Raw genomic sequence first — 19,202 nt, 5'->3', positions numbered from 1 at the left:
TCCATGTTTTCTGTCTTGTTACTTCTCTTATTAATACTAGATAAAGCAAAAACTTGGTTTCAATAGTTTTTCCCTACAAAGTTATTTGTTAAAAAAAATAGGTACAAACATCTGGTGCTTCTTACTATAATTTAATATTTTTTGTATTATAAAGGCAACAATAGGCTACATGTCACTGTATAATAATTTCACATGCACTGAAAAATGAAGCAATATCCTTTTTTCGCCCTTTTCTTCAGCTAAATTGTGACAAGGAGTTCCTGAAACACAGGAATCGCATGGCATACCTGAGTTTGTTCTACTCCTAATTCAGATTTTTGACAAGAGGACAGTGCGTTACAAACGGCTTCAATGAAATAAATGGGACAATGCAAACTCAAAATAAAAAGTTGCACTTTTCTTCTCACAAAATGACTGTATTGCTGTGTTGTTTGAATACTAACTAACGAAACAAACTGAATACAAATGTCAAAGAAAGTAATCCTCAGTGGAAGCAATTGAACAAAGCCAAAATCAACTGCAGCATTGACCAGTGTCATTTTGCGTCTACATCACACCAAATCTAAAGTCAATATGGTCCACTAGCCCCAGAAATCAGATACAAAGAATTGCTTGGTTTCTTAGACCAGGCTTCCGTGAAGGGCAACTTCCCTCTGAGGAGTGAATCGATAACTGGACTGCTGAATCTGCCAATGACTGAGGCAGATATGAGTCTCATTTGTTCCAGTTCAGTATAACTTACTCCCCTCACTTCTTCCTCCTCACTTTCGGTTTCTTGACCGGCCTGAGGTATGGGTTGTCTATCATACTCTCCTCACTGGCCTTTGCTGAGGGAACAGCACCCGTTGGGGGAAGCATGGAATTCTCCTTGTCTGCTCCTGGTTCATCCTGAGAAGAGGTTGGAAAGAGTAGAAGAAAATCAAAGACAAACAAACTAGATGCATTAGCCTTAGAGATTAATCTAATGAAATAACACGAAATAATCCTATGGGTTTCCAATTTGACTTGGCATTAGAGGAAATGTCTTCTTTTCTTTTTTTAAGCTCTATTAAGGAGGCTAGCAAGCTAAACAAATGGATGATAGAAATGTATGAATAGTATTTCATGAAGACTCACACTGACGTTGTTTCCTGCTGCGTTCTCACTGTCTGTCTGCTCATCCTGCTCAGAGGAGTCCGTCTCCTCCAAGGACTGTAGCTCCAGCTCAGATGGCAGGAGGGCGCTTAAATATGGAATGCTGGTTGGTCGTGCTGCAATCACTGGAAAAACAAGCACATGCAAACGCTGTAACAAGTTAGTGGGTATATACTGTTATTCCACAAGCTCCACAGACTTTGTATCTCCTATAGACAGCTATGTGTGTGACTGTGTCCCTGGGTCTGTCCCTGTGTTATAGCGTTATTTCACCACCAAGTGTCACTGTTGCACAGCCTAACACACAGACACACAGGCCAGGGAGGGCTTGTACAGCACAGCACAGCACAGCACAGCAGTCACTATCAATTGGTTTACTTGAAATAGTATAAATGTATCTATTATTGATTTTTTTCCATGACTCTGCTATCTGTGTTCATCCTTTGACATAAATGTACAAATGTACTATAATTGTTATCATATATTATCATTTTATTTCAATAACAACAATCAATGAAATATTTCAGAATTCATGCAAATATGGGGCCCACTCAGTAATGTGACAATGTCAGCATAAAAAAGTCAGTAAAACTGGACATTGAACACATCTTATTTGTAAAACTTGGAGTCACTCACATGGGAAGGCAGTAATATCATCTTTAAAGAGGCTCTGTGTTTCTCCGGTTTTAGCCATGAAACGTGTGAGTGCCCGTTCTACATCTCTCCTCTGAGACGCTGCCTTCTCTCTCACCACTTGGTAATCTGAAACTGGCTCTCTGAAAGTCTGAAAGAACAGATGATGGTACCATGAAAGTATTGCGAGATTAAAGGCACAATGCAGTCATTGCAGTGTCCTACAGAAGTACCTCTACATTGTATATGCTATTATCTACATGAGTGCAAACTGCATGCCTTTAATTCAGTGTGTGTGAGTGTGTGTGTGTGTGTGTGTGTGTGTGTGTGTGTGTGTGTGTGTGTGTGTGTGTGTGTGTGTGTGTGTGTGTGTGTAATCCCACGTAACCGTTACTATTAATTTAAGGAACCTCTGTCAGTCCATTTGATCTGCATTTTTCTCCTCTGGGCTGGAGCAATATCTGAACTTTGACCATAACCAAGACAGTGAGGAAGCCCGTTTTTCACTTTCCCCAAATGTAATCACATTTTTGTGAATTCAGTGTACATTCAAGGGCCGCTTTTGATATCATGTCCATAGCACTTGTGCACACATTGACACACACCCGAGTTGTTATCACACAAAGCCATGATAAATGAGCAGCTTCCCTCTCCAAAAGTTTAACTAAGCATAAACGGCATACATAACTGCAAATACTTTGTGTGTAGCTTACAGGGGTTTTGATGTAGGTGTGGGGGTCAGGGAACTCTGGGAAGTGGCTGGGGATGTAAGGAGGATGTGTGCGTTTCAGTCCAGCCACCAAAGCTTTGGGTGTCACAGGTGGGTTAGTCACTGGAGCTGAAATTCATTACAAAAAAATATATATAGTTATTAAATGTCAGCCCTTTCATAGTATGCACTGTGCTGAAGCCTAAAAGGCATAATAATAATAATAATAATATGTTCCAATGCTCAATGCTAAAAACACCATTAAATCGTTAATCACAATTATTTGTGTGACATTTAATCATCAAGTAAACAGCTAGCCAATGTCTTACTTACGAGCAGTTATGACCATCCTCTGAGATCTCTTTGCATACACAGATAGTGTATGAACATTGAAACCTGCAGCAACAAATACAAGTTACCGGTAAATGGTGCTGTTGATGTGTTCTTTTAATAGTCTAGTGGTGCTACAGTGTCAGTTAATAGAACTTGATATAAATCTATTATATATTTTTTTTTAAAGAAAGGAACCGATAGTTACTGCCCCATGTACAGTATTGTGCTCACGCTACTCACCCATTTCAACGAGTGCAGCAACGGTATCCGAGAGTGTAGGAACACTTCTGGCAGTATGTTCACAGTAAGCTTTAGCACAGCGGCCTATTTCACTGATATCTGAAAAGGTGACGGTATATTATGATTTTATGATTACTTATATCTCAGCATACCAGGCATCATCAAAGTGGTGGACAAAGTAGTCAACTCTCCAGCCAATAGACTGAAAGTATAGATACTTCTTGTCAAATATTACTTAACTACGAGTCTACAACTGAAGGTTGCTCATTCAAATTTGTACCGAGCACTATACATTTAAAAAAATATATCAATCATTGTGAAAATAGCAGACCTACAAGCTCACAATGTTTTGCAATGTGTGCCTGTAGGTCAGTTATTTGCACAATATCTGAAATAGGGTGTAAGTGGTCAATTCATAATGTACATTTTTACCGTAGTTCCTACCAATGTATAGTCAAAAGTACAATAGAGAAAAGAGAACGTGTACAGTACTATTCAAAGTAGAACCTAACATGGCGGGCGTGTCCATTGAGAAATAAAGCCATGTTATGTTCGGTTCAATTTGTCTTTGAATGTAATGGAGTAAAAGTCATAAGTATCCAATTACAATAACGAAACATTTATCAGTAAAGTACTCAAGTAAAAATGTACTTAAGTGTCCACCACTGCCAGCATCTCACAATATAAATGAGGAGGCAGCCTGAAATTGCAACCCCAACACGCAGTGAAATGATTCAGACATACAGCTTTGCATCATCTCTGTGAGGGACTCCACTGCTGCTTTCTCTGCACTTTCAAAACCACATTCTGTCAGCAGAGCGCTAACCACCACCTGCAGAGTCCTTCGGCGGGCCAGTTGATAATTTTCTGCTGGACTTGTAGCTGCTTTAGTGCTACTCGAACGCTGGAACGCAAAGAAGGCATATTGGGGAACATAATGAACGACACTGCTACATCACAATTAGAAAGCCTGCTGCGTAAGTAAATCAGCTTTAATTAAAATAGTGTGACAGAAACTGCATCATGTATTGTAGCCGCAATTTGCAACACTAAATTATTGGTGAGTTTAACGTTGATAAACAGAGATCGGAAATCTCTATTTGGATGACAATGGAGGGTATTGCAACTCTAGATTCAACCCATTATAAAACTAGGTCGTTCTACATTTCATGAGCTTTCATTAGTCAGGTTTCACCTGACAAAACAAATCTAGTGTTGCAAATAGCGACTTGCAGCTAGCTGTGGACTCGAGCTACATTTGTTTGTGCATCTCCGTAGCCTTTAGCCCTGAAACTAGCTCCATTTGGAACCTCGATATCTATACTGCTGCGCTTAGCTCCTAAAGCGTAGCAGCGTATAGAGGTTCCAAACGGAGTTTAGCCATGAAACATGACTGTCATAATCTCAGTTTAGTGATGTGGAGATATATGAAATGTTTCGATCTCGTATGGTTCTTTTAATCTAATCCGAGTCCGTGTTATACAAAAATACGTTTGGTTTGTGTTAATGGCTTTATAAATAGTTTCTTACCCCTCCTATAAAACCACTGGATACCACCGCGGGATCCGCCATCGGTAAATTGAATGGCGGACTTTCCTTTAAACCAAGAAATATATTACCATGAAACTAATTCTCCTTTTAGTTAGTAAAATCATTTGTGTTATGTTGTTGCACGCTACAAAACAAATACGCCATCTCCGGTTGTTGGGCGGATGTCTCAGATTGGAGAATTATTATTCTACCGCCCTCTAGCGACGGTCTTCTTCTTCTTCTTGTCGGTTTCCGGCAGACTGGATGCCTTTTATCGGCACATTGCTGCCCTCCACAGGTTTGGGGTATACCTCAGTCTCGGTTTCTCCGATGTGCTATTTCTCTAGCGACGGTATTTCGTTACGCAAAACACAGTAGTGTAGGCCTATACTTTACTACTTATAACAGTTTGCAGAATTACAGTACATTTCAAGCACAACTCAATACAAAAACTGTTAACTGTGAGTGGACGACCCAATAAATGACATTACACATTTAGAGACCAAATAGATAGACCAATTATTTGTTCATTCAACATATCACAACATATCACTCCTGCATCCTTGCCTCACTCCACTGGCTACCTGTTAAATTCAGAATTGATTTTAAAGCCCTAAAACCTAAATGGTTTGCCCCCCCCCCCCCTGTATTTATCAGTCCTCATGGACCCATACTCCCCAGCCAGGGCCCTGAGGTCAGCTGACCAGCGGCTCCTGACCGTGCCAAATTCTAACTACAGGTCCAGAGGCGACCATGCTTTTTCAGTGGCCGGCCCCAAACTCTGGAACTGTCTGGAACTACATATTAAGTCTGCTCCTTAGAGGCTTTTAAGTCTTTGCTTAAAACACATTAGTCCGGCAGCTGAGGTGGACGGGTGGGAAATTTGGTATATAGTCTTTTTTTATTGGCCTAAAATATTGTCTATATACATTCATGAATCCAATTGATGACCGGCTCTAAGTATTGGGCAATTTTTTATAGGGGTTTCTTGTGACCCTACCATTAACATCCTATGGCAGGCAAAAATGTCAAACTTTCCTTTTGCTTTAAGTAGCATGTGTGATGTTTTCATGATTCTGAATCCATTCCAAGCATTAGTTTTGCACAAAATACACTCCTTGGGCTAAAAACAGCCATAGACATCATGACAAATGTGATGAGGTCAGCACATTTTGGGCACATTTGGGCATTTGGGCATTTGGAATGGATTCAGAATCATGAAAAACCCCTAGTTTGACTGCATGTCACATGCTACTTAAAGCAACATTTTACATTTTTGCCAGCCATAGGAGGTTAATGGTAGGGTCACAAGAAACCCCTATAAAAATGAATGCATGTATATATAGACAATATTTTAGGCCAATAAAAAAGACTATATACCAAATTTCCCGCTTTAAACAAAAGAAGCCTGTCGGCTGCCGGACTACATCTCTTCTCCCTGGCTTTCAATGTTTTTTGACTATTAACCTGTCTCAATTTTTACTATGCTATTTGTGTTGTGTCTATAAATAAAGTTTGATTTGATTCTATAGTCACCTCGGAGCTGCAGTGGTCCCCAGAGGACGGAGGCGCAGGCTCATGTGTAAAGGACATGCCCTGGCAACTGACCAACTACCGTCTGACTGCCTTGTCTGGGAAGAAAAAAGGCTATTGGAGAACACCCTAACAGAAAAGACGGGCGAGAGGGCCAGCAACCTTCGGCTGTATTTAGCCTTGAAAGGAATCCGGCCCAGTCCGACATCATGCACCTTCATATTTGGAAATGACTGACATGGACTTCGTATTTGGGCATGGCTGACACAATAGTGACATCATAGTGATGACACAAACTTTGGGTAAGCTCGGCATAAAGGCTCTGGTTAATAGTTTATTTTGATCAAATGATAGGAAAAGGACTTGCTGTCCTTGTCTTTTCAGTTTTTATGCCATGATATCAACCCACGGGTCAACAACCGCTGAAGATGTGTTCTAAAGATGACAAATATGACTACCTGTTCAAAGTGGTTCTGATCGGCGACTCGGGTGTGGGGAAAAGCAACCTGTTGTCTCGCTATACCCGCAACGAGTTCAACTCGGAGAGCAAGAGCACAATTGGAGTGGAGTTTGCCACTCGCAGCATCCAGGTTGACAGCAGGACTGTGAAAGCTCAGATATGGGATACTGCCGGACAGGAGCGTTACAGAGCCATCACCTCTGCATATTACCGCGGGGCGGTGGGTGCACTGCTTGTGTATGACATCGCCAACCACCGGACATACGAGAACGTGGCACGCTGGCTTAATGAACTGAGAGATCATGCCGACAGTAGCATTGTCATCATGCTGGTAGGGAATAAGAGTGACCTGCAGCATCTCAGGGTTGTTTCCACTGATGAGGCAGGTGCATTTGCAGAGAAACATGGTCTGTCATTAGTAGAGACATCAGCCCTGGATTCCACTAATGTGGTAACAGCCTTCCATAGCCTGCTCACTGAGATTCATTGCGTTGTCTCTCAGAACACGATGGGCAATGAAGTGTCACCTAACAATGTGGTAAAAATCCAGGTGCAGCCCACGGAGAACAAGCCAAAGACGCAGTGTTGTAAGTGAGTCTATAGTGTCTGATTGTTTACCGGAAATAGCAGTTTGCACGAGGGCTTGCAGATCTACTATTTTTAATGTGCAACACTGGCACACAGTATAAATTAGGCATAACAGTACGAGCCAATCAAATAAAGCTATGGGAAAATGAACAGGAAATGGGTATGCCACCTTATGGAAGCTATTTATACTGAATTAATGAATCTGTGTGTTTTGGGCCGTTACATTAATAAAAAGTTAAAAACCAATCCGTTTTGGCTCCCAATACCTTTAAATAGCAGGTGCGTACACGCTCATTCACCTTATCAACATGCTCATTCTCAGTTAGATACTTTTTTTAAATGCATATTAAAAGGTGCAGGAAGTGGATTTTTTCTGTTCATTGTTAAATAATAATATATTCTGATTTCTACCGAGTGCATTTTCAGATTGGTATACCAATTTTTTCCATTCAGGAGAGAGACCCTAACCCTAACCATAACCCTAACCCTAACCGGATAACAGGAATACAATAAACAAGTGAAATTCGGGGTGATGGGGGAAAAAGAGCAGGCAATCAAGGCACACAACAAAACATGCTGTCAAAAAATGATGTTTTTCCCTGAAAAAAATTCATCGAATTTTACACAAACACATATAAATCTCCGTCCAGAGTATATTTTGTCATGTGTCATGTCATGTTCTCCAAAGCAGGATGGATCGCTGATTCATTTCATGGAGGACCACTCCCATCTTGAGCTCCCCCCATCCTCCTCTTTCCTCTCAGCGTTCAGCTGTCCAGGCCACTCCCCCTCCCTGTCTCACAGCTGCTCGGGCGTGGGGATAATTTGTTCTCCGAAGAACGCTCGGCATGGAGCCATTGTGGCTTCCCGGTCTGCTCTTCAAGAGTGGAGCAGCGCTCACAATATGTCCCGTATTTTTCAGTGAATAAATTGTGCTGTTGCTGGAATCAACAGCATAAAGTGTTAAATAGCTACACTGCAGCGAGGACTTTGTTCAGGCTACTCAAAATGTTCCCAGTCCCTCAAGTAGGGTAGCCTACTAAACGGACAGGCCATTCAAGCGTCTCATGTATGCTACGTTGCAAGTTGTAAACTTGCAACCCCAGTTAAGCAGGTGCAATCTTGGTCAGGTCACTGATTTTGCATCCCACATACACTAGCTGTCTAGCTCCGTAACCAACTAACCAGTATGGAAAAAGGCAAATGAAATGGGAGCATCTCAAACACAGTCCAGAAAAACAACAAGGAGGTTGTAGAGAGGGAGGGAGACGACAGACAGGTCATGTGATCAGACCACTGCGATGACATCACTGCAGAGAATCTAGGACAAAGAGGGTGGCGTGATGGATGGAGAGCTGGCAATGCCGTGGGCAGATACCATAGCACTAGCAGGCCTCACTCTGGCTGGCAGCTGAGTGTGGTGGAGGCATATGGCTTAATATTTTTGCATATAAACAAATTATCCTGGATTTGCATGCACTGTACAATCTCGAGTGTTGATGGAGCATTTTCAGTATCAAGGGCAAGGAGCTCTGTAGACCTTAAGACATGCTCTGAATTTTGGGGCCACATTCTTGGACCTTCATTATGAGGTATAGCTTACATGCAAACATGCATGGATAAAGGACTGCATATTGTATAAAATGCCACGCCTTACACAATAACATATACGTCAAAATGGTAGGCCTATACCAATAAACAAAGATACCAATACATTATAATATCTAGGCTATTATGAAAATTTAAGAGACTAAACAAAAGCAGAGAGAGAAATTATTAGGCTATGATTATTAGCCTACACTGCCTACAGTGATGCGGGGTATGCGATGGGACCATATAGAGCTATAGTAAGCTATAGTATAGGCTTTCCTCACGGTGAAACCCCCAACCCTGCATGTATAAAACCGGTAGCACCGCCCTCCCATTTAGCAGTTGTTGCATCGACCCCGGTGGGTAGAACACGCAACGAAATACAGACATAAAAGGCTCTTTCTTCACTTTTCGGTCTCCCACTTCTACAGGCAACATGGTAAGTCGAGTTGTTTTTTCAGCTATATGACTGAAATAACAATAAGATGGATGCTGCACCAGTCAAAGCATTAATTGCTTCCACTTTTCTCGCCGATTCAGTATTTTGACCATCTACGCGTTAATATAGCCTATTCCTTGTACGTATCTCGTTAATTTTCTTGCCAACGGTTTTGCAGCACAAAAAGAAAAAGGAAAAAAAGAGTGACGTTAAAGTACCCATGCACACTGAGATTCACAATGTCGAGATAGAACAATGCGCACTGATGGATATATGCTAATGAACGGAGTTCTCCAATCTCCAGCAATTAGAAGGTAGGCTATACGTGCTCCGTGCTTTCATGGAGCGAATTTCATTCAGAAAATATCAGGGACCTCTTCCGATATTAATTATATTGTCAATCTTCTACCCTGAAATTTTGAATGAAAAAATAAATCGAATACCTTTACACATTTCAGATTTGACAGCTGGGTGTGTACTTGCAGGGTGGGGATTACAATTGACAATTTAGGCATTTAGCAGACGCTCTTAATCCAGAGCGATTTACATTAAGCAAGAACAAAAAGCATGGGGAATACATCACATAAAAACATTTATCATGAAACATGTGTAAGCTAAGAAAGTAACAGTGGAATATCTATAATGAAATAAGCTATACATCTATACTACTATGATATACATTATGGATTCATATAGAGACAGCACAGATCCTTCTGTCCATTAATGTTAACTCAGAATAGACTCTCACCTGTCTCAGAAAACCTAAATACCTTATTTTCTCACAACTTGTGTAGGGTTCATCCACACTCCCAATAAAATACAAATAAAATAAATAATCAGGCCTAATCTCTGCTCTTATTTCCAGTTGATTTATATGCATGGGCCACATGTGTATCTTATATAAGACTTTATAGTCATTATACAGTGCATTGTATTTATTTATACCATGCAATTATTTAATCTCCGCTCTTATTCTCAGTTGATTTATAGGCCTATGCACTATTTTTTAGATAAGATAGGTCTAGTCATTAAATTGCATACTGTGTTTAGGCTATATTCTATGGGATGCTGTTCCCTCTTGTGTGTGCACTGCACAGGCCTGCCTTACAGTATATTGGCTATGACCTATATAGCTAACTGCATGCATGCATGCAGATGCACATTGGAATAAGCAGTTGAAACCATGTGTAGGTCTACTCTGGCAGGGGAGACGACTAGTGCCCTCCATTTGCAGAGGTTCCAGTCATGTCATTGTCTCTGTCCCTGCTGCTGATTGCTATGCATTGTGGAGGTCAATCACTCTCAGCTAGAGGGAGCAACTGGATGTGGAAATTGAATTGATCCTTGATTACACATAGGCCTAATATGAAATGAATCCTCATATGCCTAACCTAACCCCCACAGCGTGAGTGCATCTCCATCCACGTGGGCCAGGCAGGTGTCCAGATTGGCAATGCCTGCTGGGAGCTCTACTGTCTGGAGCATGGGATCCAGCCGGACGGACAGATGCCCAGTGACAAGACCATTGGAGGAGGAGATGATTCTTACAACACATTTTTCAGTGAGACTGGGGCTGGAAAGCATGTTCCCAGGGCTGTCTTTGTAGATCTGGAGCCCACTGTCATTGGTAAGCCTAATTAATTCCGTCAGAATATCAAATTGAGCAAATAATGCAATGTAATCCTTGGTTTAAAATTAGTAGTATCCTATACCATTCAATCACTTTTGTGTGTCTTTAGATGAGGTACGCAGTGGCACCTACCGCCAATTGTTCCATCCTGAGCAACTGATCACTGGCAAAGAGGATGCTGCCAACAACTATGCCCGTGGACACTACACCATTGGCAAGGAGATCATTGACCTGGTGTTGGACAGGGTCCGCAAACTGGTAGGCACTACATACTGTATACAGTAGGTGTATAGAATGTATATTCTAAATGTTGAATTAATTGATTTCTATTGACCATGTCCTTCTCTTTCTCAGTCTGACCAGTGCACTGGTCTTCAGGGGTTCCTGGTCTTCCACAGCTTTGGAGGTGGAACTGGTTCTGGTTTCACCTCCCTGCTGATGGAGCGTCTGTCTGTTGACTATGGCAAGAAGTCCAAGCTGGAGTTTTCCATCTACCCAGCTCCTCAGGTGTCCACTGCTGTGGTGGAGCCTTACAACTCTATTCTGACCACCCACACCACCCTAGAGCACTCTGACTGTGCCTTCATGGTGGATAATGAAGCCATCTATGATATCTGCCGTAGGAACCTCGATATTGATCGTCCTTCCTACACCAACCTCAACAGGCTCATTAGTCAGATTGTGTCCTCCATCACAGCCTCCCTTCGTTTTGACGGTGCTCTTAATGTTGATCTGACAGAGTTCCAGACCAACTTGGTGCCATATCCCCGTATCCATTTCCCTCTGGCTACCTATGCCCCTGTCATTTCTACAGAGAAGGCTTATCATGAGCAGCTCTCAGTCTCTGAAATCACCAATGCCTGCTTTGAGCCATGCAATCAGATGGTTAAATGTGACCCTCGCCACGGCAAGTACATGGCCTGCTGCCTTCTTTACCGTGGAGATGTGGTGCCCAAAGATGTCAATGCTGCCATCGCAGCCATCAAGACAAAGCGTACCATCCAGTTTGTGGACTGGTGTCCAACTGGTTTCAAAGTTGGCATCAACTACCAGCCACCCACTGTAGTACCTGGTGGAGATCTGGCCAAGGTCCAGAGGGCTGTGTGCATGTTGAGCAACACCACCGCTATTGCAGAGGCCTGGGCTCGCCTTGACCACAAGTTCGATTTGATGTATGCCAAGCGTGCTTTTGTTCACTGGTACGTAGGTGAGGGTATGGAGGAGGGAGAGTTCTCTGAAGCCAGAGAGGACATGGCAGCTCTGGAGAAGGATTATGAAGAGGTTGGAGTTGACTCAATTGAGGGTGAGGGAGAGGAGGAAGGAGAGGAGTATTAAAAAGTAATGGCAAAGATTGCAAACACTTCTGCATGTTTACATCTCAAATAAAAATTGATCTTAATTGGCATCTTGTGTGCATTTGGTTTTCTTTAATTTCTAAATATAGTGGTTAAATATAAATGTACATTGGTGGTAAGGTGTCTACTTTCCTTATTGTATTATTCTTTAGATCAGTGGTTCTCAACCTTATCAGGCCGTGCCCCCCCAAAATAATCATAATTTTAGCACAATTTTAAGAGTTGAGGCATTACATTTAGTTTGACTCGGTTCCACAAATATTGTGATAATAGCTGATCTACAAGCTCATATCACAACACGAATTTGGCCAATGTTTGACAAGTTTATATTGTATAGTTTGTTAATAACTCTCTCTCTTTAATTGTTTTAGGTAGTGGTCCAGACCCACAGCTTCAGATTATCAACCAAACATCCACATAATGAATTGACTTTGATAAAGCCAATGCCTCTCATGTTCAGATAATCCCTCTATTTTGTTAATACTTAAATGTAATATTTTACTCCATGAACTATCTTGCAAACATGTTGTATAATCAGCACAAGTCAGCACCACAAAAGTAAACCTCAGACAAATGTATTGGAAATAGAGAAAATGTCCCAAATTGAAATACACACCAACTTCACAAAGGCATAAAAATGAACTCTGCAGTGCAGTCCATGTGAGACCATATAAATTATCCCTTGAATAAAGGTTATTGAAAGTTAATTGGTGGCATCCAATTCCAGGCTGACATCATTGGTCACTGGTCAGGACAGGTCATAGACACTTTGATGCTTGAGCTATTGAGAAAGTGACACAGCACCAGCCACTATTTGACCATGTTGCACTGTGTGAATGGGCCTCACACACACACGGTGTCCAGGCAGAATCACACTACACACGTTTTCCATGAAGCTTCATTCAGTAGTTGAGGCAAGGTGAATTAATTATTATTATATTGCAATGACTATAATCCTTGTTGTGGGTGTCAGAATAGCCGAAGATTATTGTTCTACCGCCCTCTAGTGACAATGTTTGGGACAGCTTTCTTTCCTGGAAAGTTGCAGAAAAATCTATTCTCAAATTGTTAAGTTAAATATTTTAAGTGCATGTTAGTGGGGAAAAAAACATTTTATTCAACGTTCTTACTGGCTGTGTCATGTACTTGAATCCTTCATTGATTAAAATAAATGTAGGAATTTCATTTGGAGTTAGTGGAAGTGATCTTGAGGAATAAAGTGCAGCACACATGTAATAGACAATAGTCTAAAGATAATGTCAAACATTATGTTTCTATCATAACATAATCAGAACACTTAATGTCAACATTGTTATGTTAATTTAATTCACCACTTTGTCAGAGTTTACAGTGTTGTAACATTGAAACGTCATGTAACTAATATGGAGGAGAGTTCTTCTTTCTTCTTTCTTCTTTTAAGAAGCATGCATCCGGTTGGATGCGCTCCTCTGCCTACTAGCCGGCAGCTTCTTAGCATGGACTCCAGTATCAGTTGTTTCTACAATGTCCACAACCTCTGAGTTAACGTGCGTCGTCTCTGACTGCAGTATTTCTTTATTCCTCCTCTTCTCCATTATCAACAGCACATCTCCATCCTCCTCATTGGTCTCCTGGTCGGAAAATGTCGTGCAAACTGTTTCCACCAGCCCACCGACCACTCCAAACAGGGCCAGGGTGGTGCCAAGCATGTATATTTTCACCATTCCCCGACTGGGCCACTGGTTCAGCATTTCCTTGGCAAATGGGATGATTTCATCGTAGGTATTCATGTTGTCTTAGTCAAGTCGGTCTGTTAAGGACAAACAGAAGGTATGAAACAATTTCATGGATAGAACAATCATTTATATATCATAGTCTACTATACAATAAAAAGAAAATAAATATAGGCATATATATAAATATAGGCTACTGTATATTACACATACCGGTAGTCGTAGGACCCTGGATGCAGATTCTTACTTGAGTCTCGAATCAGTAGGCTATCCAAAGGCAGAGAGAGGAGGACAGATCCTGGATTATAAACACATGAAGATCCATGTTGACGCCCACAGACTGGACAAGAAATGCATATTCATGAGGTGTTTGTACATACTGGTAGTTATTTGTTTTGTGGGGAGAGAGCTTTGTGACATTGTGCAATCTCGCTGATGCAGTCAGTGTTGCTGGTGGGAGTATTGCCACGGGCTTTTGGAGATTGGACTTTGTGGGTAAGAGGTGTGTATTCCTTCAAGATGTATGTGGTGTCACCACATGGGGTCATATTAAGCAATACAACACATATAGTGACACATACAGTGTAATGAGGTAACCAAAAGGCAGGTAATCGTAATAATGTTGACTTTGCTGCTGCATTATCACATGTGAGAAATGGGAGAGGTGTCACAGTACACGGAAGAGAAACCAATTGACTTTTTCTGATAGGTTGCATCCACAATTTAGTCCAACGTTCAGTGACGTGTCTCTGATCCCCCAAAACAAAACAAACTAATAAAACAATTATCTCAAAGGTGATGGGACTTGATTTAATACATTTTCTTACTTCCCTCCTTTAAGTCAATGAAAGACATTTAAGTAGCCTACCATACAGTTTATTTACTGTACTTTGTCATTATGAAAAAAATAAATGGAAAATTCACTGCAAATCTAGTGTATGAACTACTGTACACATGCTGTTGAATTTTGAACTACATGAGTGCATGGTTGTTCTGTGAAGTGTGGCCATTTGTCAACTTTGATCTCAATGAGGAGAGGTGGTCTGTGGATGAGTATCCAATCGTAGTCTTGAAGACTTAAGTCTCATCCCCTTTATTGATTGATGTGCATTGTTCATATCTGTCTGCAGTGATCCTTATTCCACACATATACCAACAGATAAGGTTAATTTGAATTCATGCATGTCTAGAAGTGCTCTGACCTTCAGCTGCCCTCTGCTCTGACTGATCTAAATTATAAATAGCGGAATAGGGAATCGTTGCACAAACACAGGCACAACCAGATGGAAAACTCAAAAAGAAAGCTACCTGGCATACTGGAAAGAAACAACCCAAAACCAAAGCAAAATGGAATGCTATCCAGCACTAAAAAGAGAATACACATTGGGTGAATACTTGAGCATGGTAAACAACCCAAAACAAAAGCCTTGACTAGGTACAGACTTTCAGTGAACACAGCCTTGCAATAGAAAAAGGCCGCCACAGACAGACCTCGCTCCCAAGGAAAGACAGACTATGCAACAACCCACAAAATGTGGTTGAAACCACCTGCCCACGATAGACACATATCCCACAGATTAAACACACCCAAAGTGAGTTGAAAACATTGAAAACATGACCAATGTAAAAAAAAAAAAACTCCCATACATATTGGGAGAAATACAACAATGTGCAAATTAAGTTTGCTAACATCAGCAAGATTTGTGAACTGCTGCGATAAAAGGTTCAATGGAATGCAACCACCCTGAGGACTACCTGTATCGAGTAGACATCTAGACCTACTGCAACTTTTACGCACATTTTAAATTTGAGGCTTTTGTATACTATTTAACTAGTTTTGAGGAAAATGCTGCTATTTGTCTCAAAATGTGTGTGTGTGTGTGTGTGTGTGTGTGTGTGTGTGTGTGTGTGAAATTATCTGCACTTTCACCCTGTTGCCTACTGCAAATGTCAGTCAAATTAGTTGTGAAATTTGTCTGATCTTTGTCCTAGCTTGCCTTTCACAACATTGTCATTTTGGCAAAAATGACAGTGAGTTGGCAGGCGACCAACTTGGCTGAAGCAGTGCTATTGACTCTTTAAAGCGATTGGCAAATAGTGTACATTTTAAAACATGCTTTCACGACTGTTTAGCTTTGCCAGTGACACTGACACAAAATTTAAAAATCACACCTGTGTGAACTGAGTGGTGCAACTCCCCTCTCCCTGCCCCCCCCCCCCCCCCCCCCCCCACCCCACCTCTCTCTCTCTCATTAGCAGGCAACAGTGCAGCACTATCTCTCTCTCTCTCTCTATTTCTGGCACAACAGCACCACCTTTGCCCCTATACTGGTACTCTAAACATAGTCAAACATAGTTGTCACATAGCCTATACCCAGCTAACATTGGGTTTTGACATGGGCTATGGGCATGGGTTCCAAGTGGGCCGTGCACCCAGTTAACACAAAGGGCCCACCCGTGTTAGCCCATATGGGCTTACGTGGGATTCTAACTGGATCTTAGGTGGTATCCAAATGGGCCATTTTATTTCAGAATGTGTGCGCCACCTGTGTTTGCCTATATGGGTTTGAACTGGGATCTGATTGGGCCTTAAGTGGGTACCATCTGGGCGAATTATATGTAACCCATGTAGGCCACACTAACTTGTGTCCGCCCTCATTGTCTTCCGTCCTGTTTCTGTTGTCACCTGCTGTCGATTGTTCATTCCTACGGATAGGATGCAGTGCGCCACATTGGCGGTGTTTCCAGTTTTCTGTAGTAGTTTCTTCAAGTGTTCAAACTTTATGACTGGATAGCACTCGATCTGTAGAGTCCTACATTACTATCTCCTACGATCAAGGGTGGATGTGTTAGAGATTAGCCTCTATCAAAACCCAAGTGTCACTCGGGGAGCACGCAATCTGGAGAATAACATCTCTGACTCCCCTACCATAACACCGTATTGCATCAACGTATCAACACAACAACCGATGGAAGACTACAGCATTGAGCAGTTTGAAGCTGACACCATCCTCTTCACTGTTTATGCAGGTCTGCTGCAGTCAGACTATAGTGGCCCTATTATTGATACAGCTGATACCGATCTATGTTGCAGCATCGGTCATCTCACGGCAGCTCCCTGGCATGCTATGCATCAAGAGCAACAAAGAGACAGTCCTCTGCCGTGGCCTGCTGACAGAAGAGATGCAGACTGCATTGTGAACTACACTGTTTTACAGGCTGTGATGCCAACTCAGGTTTCTATGGCAAAGGAAAATCATCAGTGTATGACAAGGTGGAAAAGAGCTCTGTGGCACGGCAGCCACGGCGTGGAGATACTGTAGCCTTGACCTTGAGAAGGAGGTAAAACTAGAGCTCTTTGCATTCACGAGACAGGTCATCTATGGAGACAAGAAGAGTAGCACCATGGCTGAACTGAAGCCTGTGGAAGACAATAAAGAGAACCTAATTTATCCGTCCGTCTCCCTTCATAATTATGCAGATATCCTGCACCAACTACTTGGCATATCTAGTGCACCACCCCACAACTAAAGCACAATCCCTCGCCACTTGGACATGGTTGAGAGTTGGTGGGTGGTCGCTGTCGTCCTGTCTGTCACACACGGCCTGCTCTCCCAACACACCTACCTGCACCAGTTGAAGAGCACAAGGAAGTTGAGAGTGAGGAGGAAGATGATGCACAGAGTGTGTTTTGTGTCTATAAAAATTACAAACCCCAAATAAATTACTCTCCTATTCAAAAGTAAAGTTTTCACCCTGCTGGATGGCGGCCATCTTGAGTTTTGGGGCGAAAACGAGGTCTTATGATTAAAATTGTGTCAGATTTGGAATCCTCATGGTTGACTTGTATGGAAAAGTGTCTTCATACATGATTCTAGATCATCTGGATCAAAAGTTAATTTTTGGCTATGGCGCCGGGCGCCATTTTGAATTTGGCCCTCTAGCAAAAAATGCCAGGATCTTTGCGAGGGACCTGGGGGCTAAATCTTTTCTAACGGGTCCACAGAGGTCAAATCAATCATCAAAACATAGTTCCCAGAGGATGGTCACAGAACCTTACTTTGAGACTACTATTTATGAGCAGTCGAAGTAGCATGACTGTACGGTTCTTCATTAGCATTAGTGGTTAGGAGTCAAGATCTGTAGCATCATCTGTTGAAGTAGTATGTGATCTGTCACTTAATATAGCTTCAACCTATAGGCTCTCTAACCTTGAGAGAAAGAAAGTTGTTGTTCTTGCTTACTGTAAATTGTTCTGGATTAAGGGCATCTGTTAAATGCCTAAATTGTACATTGTTGATAAATTATAAAAAATACATACACACCTTGCTGTGTGTATATATTTAATATTTTATCAACAATGTACAATTTTTGCATTTAGCAGATGCCCTTAATCCATATAGTAAAGGTAATATATAGTAACCTTGCCATGATGGGAGTCCAATGAATGATGGGAAATTAAATAAAATTTGTAGATTGTCTTGAAGAAATGAAATTCGTCAATCGTTTCATTGAATGAAACACACCCACACACTCACGCATACACGCACGCACGCGTGCATTGTAGGGTAACTATTGCTATGTAGGGTAATACGGTACGGAGCTGCACTAATTGATATTAATTTATGTCACTAGAAGAGTGACACAAATTCAACGTTTGCCACCTGGAAAGTACTACAAAAGGGGGTTAATCAAACAGAAAGTACAACATTTGGCCAACCTGGCGGGAAGGAAAGGACAAGATAGGGAAAACATTTGGCCAACCTGGCGGGAAGGAAACACAACCTTGGGAAGGAAACACAAGATATTCAACAGGTGGTACTTTGAAGCGATGTGACGTCGACGACCTGAAAACCTGAAACCTGAAACTAGAGAAGAGAGAAAACTAGACTGAAAACCGAGGTACGGGAGGCTGGGTAGGCGAGCACACTGGACGGGGGTCGCACGAGGGACCACTGGGTACGACCCGGTTCCTGCACAACCCAGTTCCTGCACGACCCACCTGCCCATTATGCCCGATTGATCCCAGATTCAACCTATACCCTGGGGAGAACTACACTATAGCTGACGTAGATCCAGCGTCGACCAGCTCGTAGATTTAACGTTGTCAACGTCGGGCCCCAATTTCAACATGCTCGTAGATTACACGTCGGGCCAATCAAAAACAGATTCAACACACGCACACAAAAACACACCATCACCCCCCCCCACACACACACACACACATCACAATTACTACATAATAAGTATTTGTGATAATCGCAATACTTTTGGGATAATAGTAATAATTGTAAGCCCCAATCGTCATACTCGTTC

At 41.9% G+C, this 19,202-nt stretch overlaps 3 protein-coding genes across 3 annotated transcripts; 2 read left to right on the top strand and 1 right to left on the bottom strand.

Annotated features, from left to right (window-relative positions):
• Positions 1 to 122: 122 nt before the first annotated feature.
• taf8 (TAF8 RNA polymerase II, TATA box binding protein (TBP)-associated factor) lies at positions 123 to 4,744 on the bottom strand. Its single transcript, XM_080763777.1, has 8 exons — positions 4,580 to 4,744; positions 3,794 to 3,953; positions 3,050 to 3,148; positions 2,810 to 2,872; positions 2,481 to 2,605; positions 1,771 to 1,918; positions 1,117 to 1,259; positions 123 to 888 (listed from the first exon to the last, which is right to left on the bottom strand). The coding sequence occupies exons 1-8, from the start codon at positions 4,619 to 4,621 to the stop codon at positions 748 to 750; spliced, it is 921 nt and encodes a 306-aa protein (XP_080619903.1). The 5' UTR covers positions 4,622 to 4,744; the 3' UTR covers positions 123 to 747.
• Positions 4,745 to 6,540: 1,796 nt separating this feature from the next.
• Positions 6,541 to 7,167, top strand: LOC308315010 (ras-related protein Rab-11A-like; the record flags this gene model as incomplete). The annotated part of the gene is made up of 1 exon (XM_080762834.1): positions 6,541 to 7,167. The coding sequence occupies one exon, from the start codon at positions 6,541 to 6,543 to the stop codon at positions 7,165 to 7,167; it is 627 nt and encodes a 208-aa protein (XP_080618960.1).
• Positions 7,168 to 9,096: 1,929 nt separating this feature from the next.
• Positions 9,097 to 12,154, top strand: LOC308315636 (tubulin alpha chain-like; the record flags this gene model as incomplete). Its single annotated transcript, XM_080763715.1, has 4 exons — positions 9,097 to 9,189; positions 10,594 to 10,816; positions 10,929 to 11,077; positions 11,174 to 12,154. Exons 1-4 carry the CDS (start codon positions 9,187 to 9,189, stop codon positions 12,152 to 12,154), a joined length of 1,356 nt encoding a protein of 451 aa, XP_080619841.1. The 5' UTR covers positions 9,097 to 9,186.
• Between the last annotated feature and the right edge of the window lie 7,048 nt (positions 12,155 to 19,202).

This window comes from Protomyctophum bolini (genome assembly GCF_963924005.1).
Source record: "Protomyctophum bolini genome assembly, chromosome: 5".
NCBI lineage: Eukaryota > Metazoa > Chordata > Actinopteri > Myctophiformes > Myctophidae > Protomyctophum > Protomyctophum bolini.
This window is presented reverse-complemented; position numbering and strand designations above follow the sequence as displayed.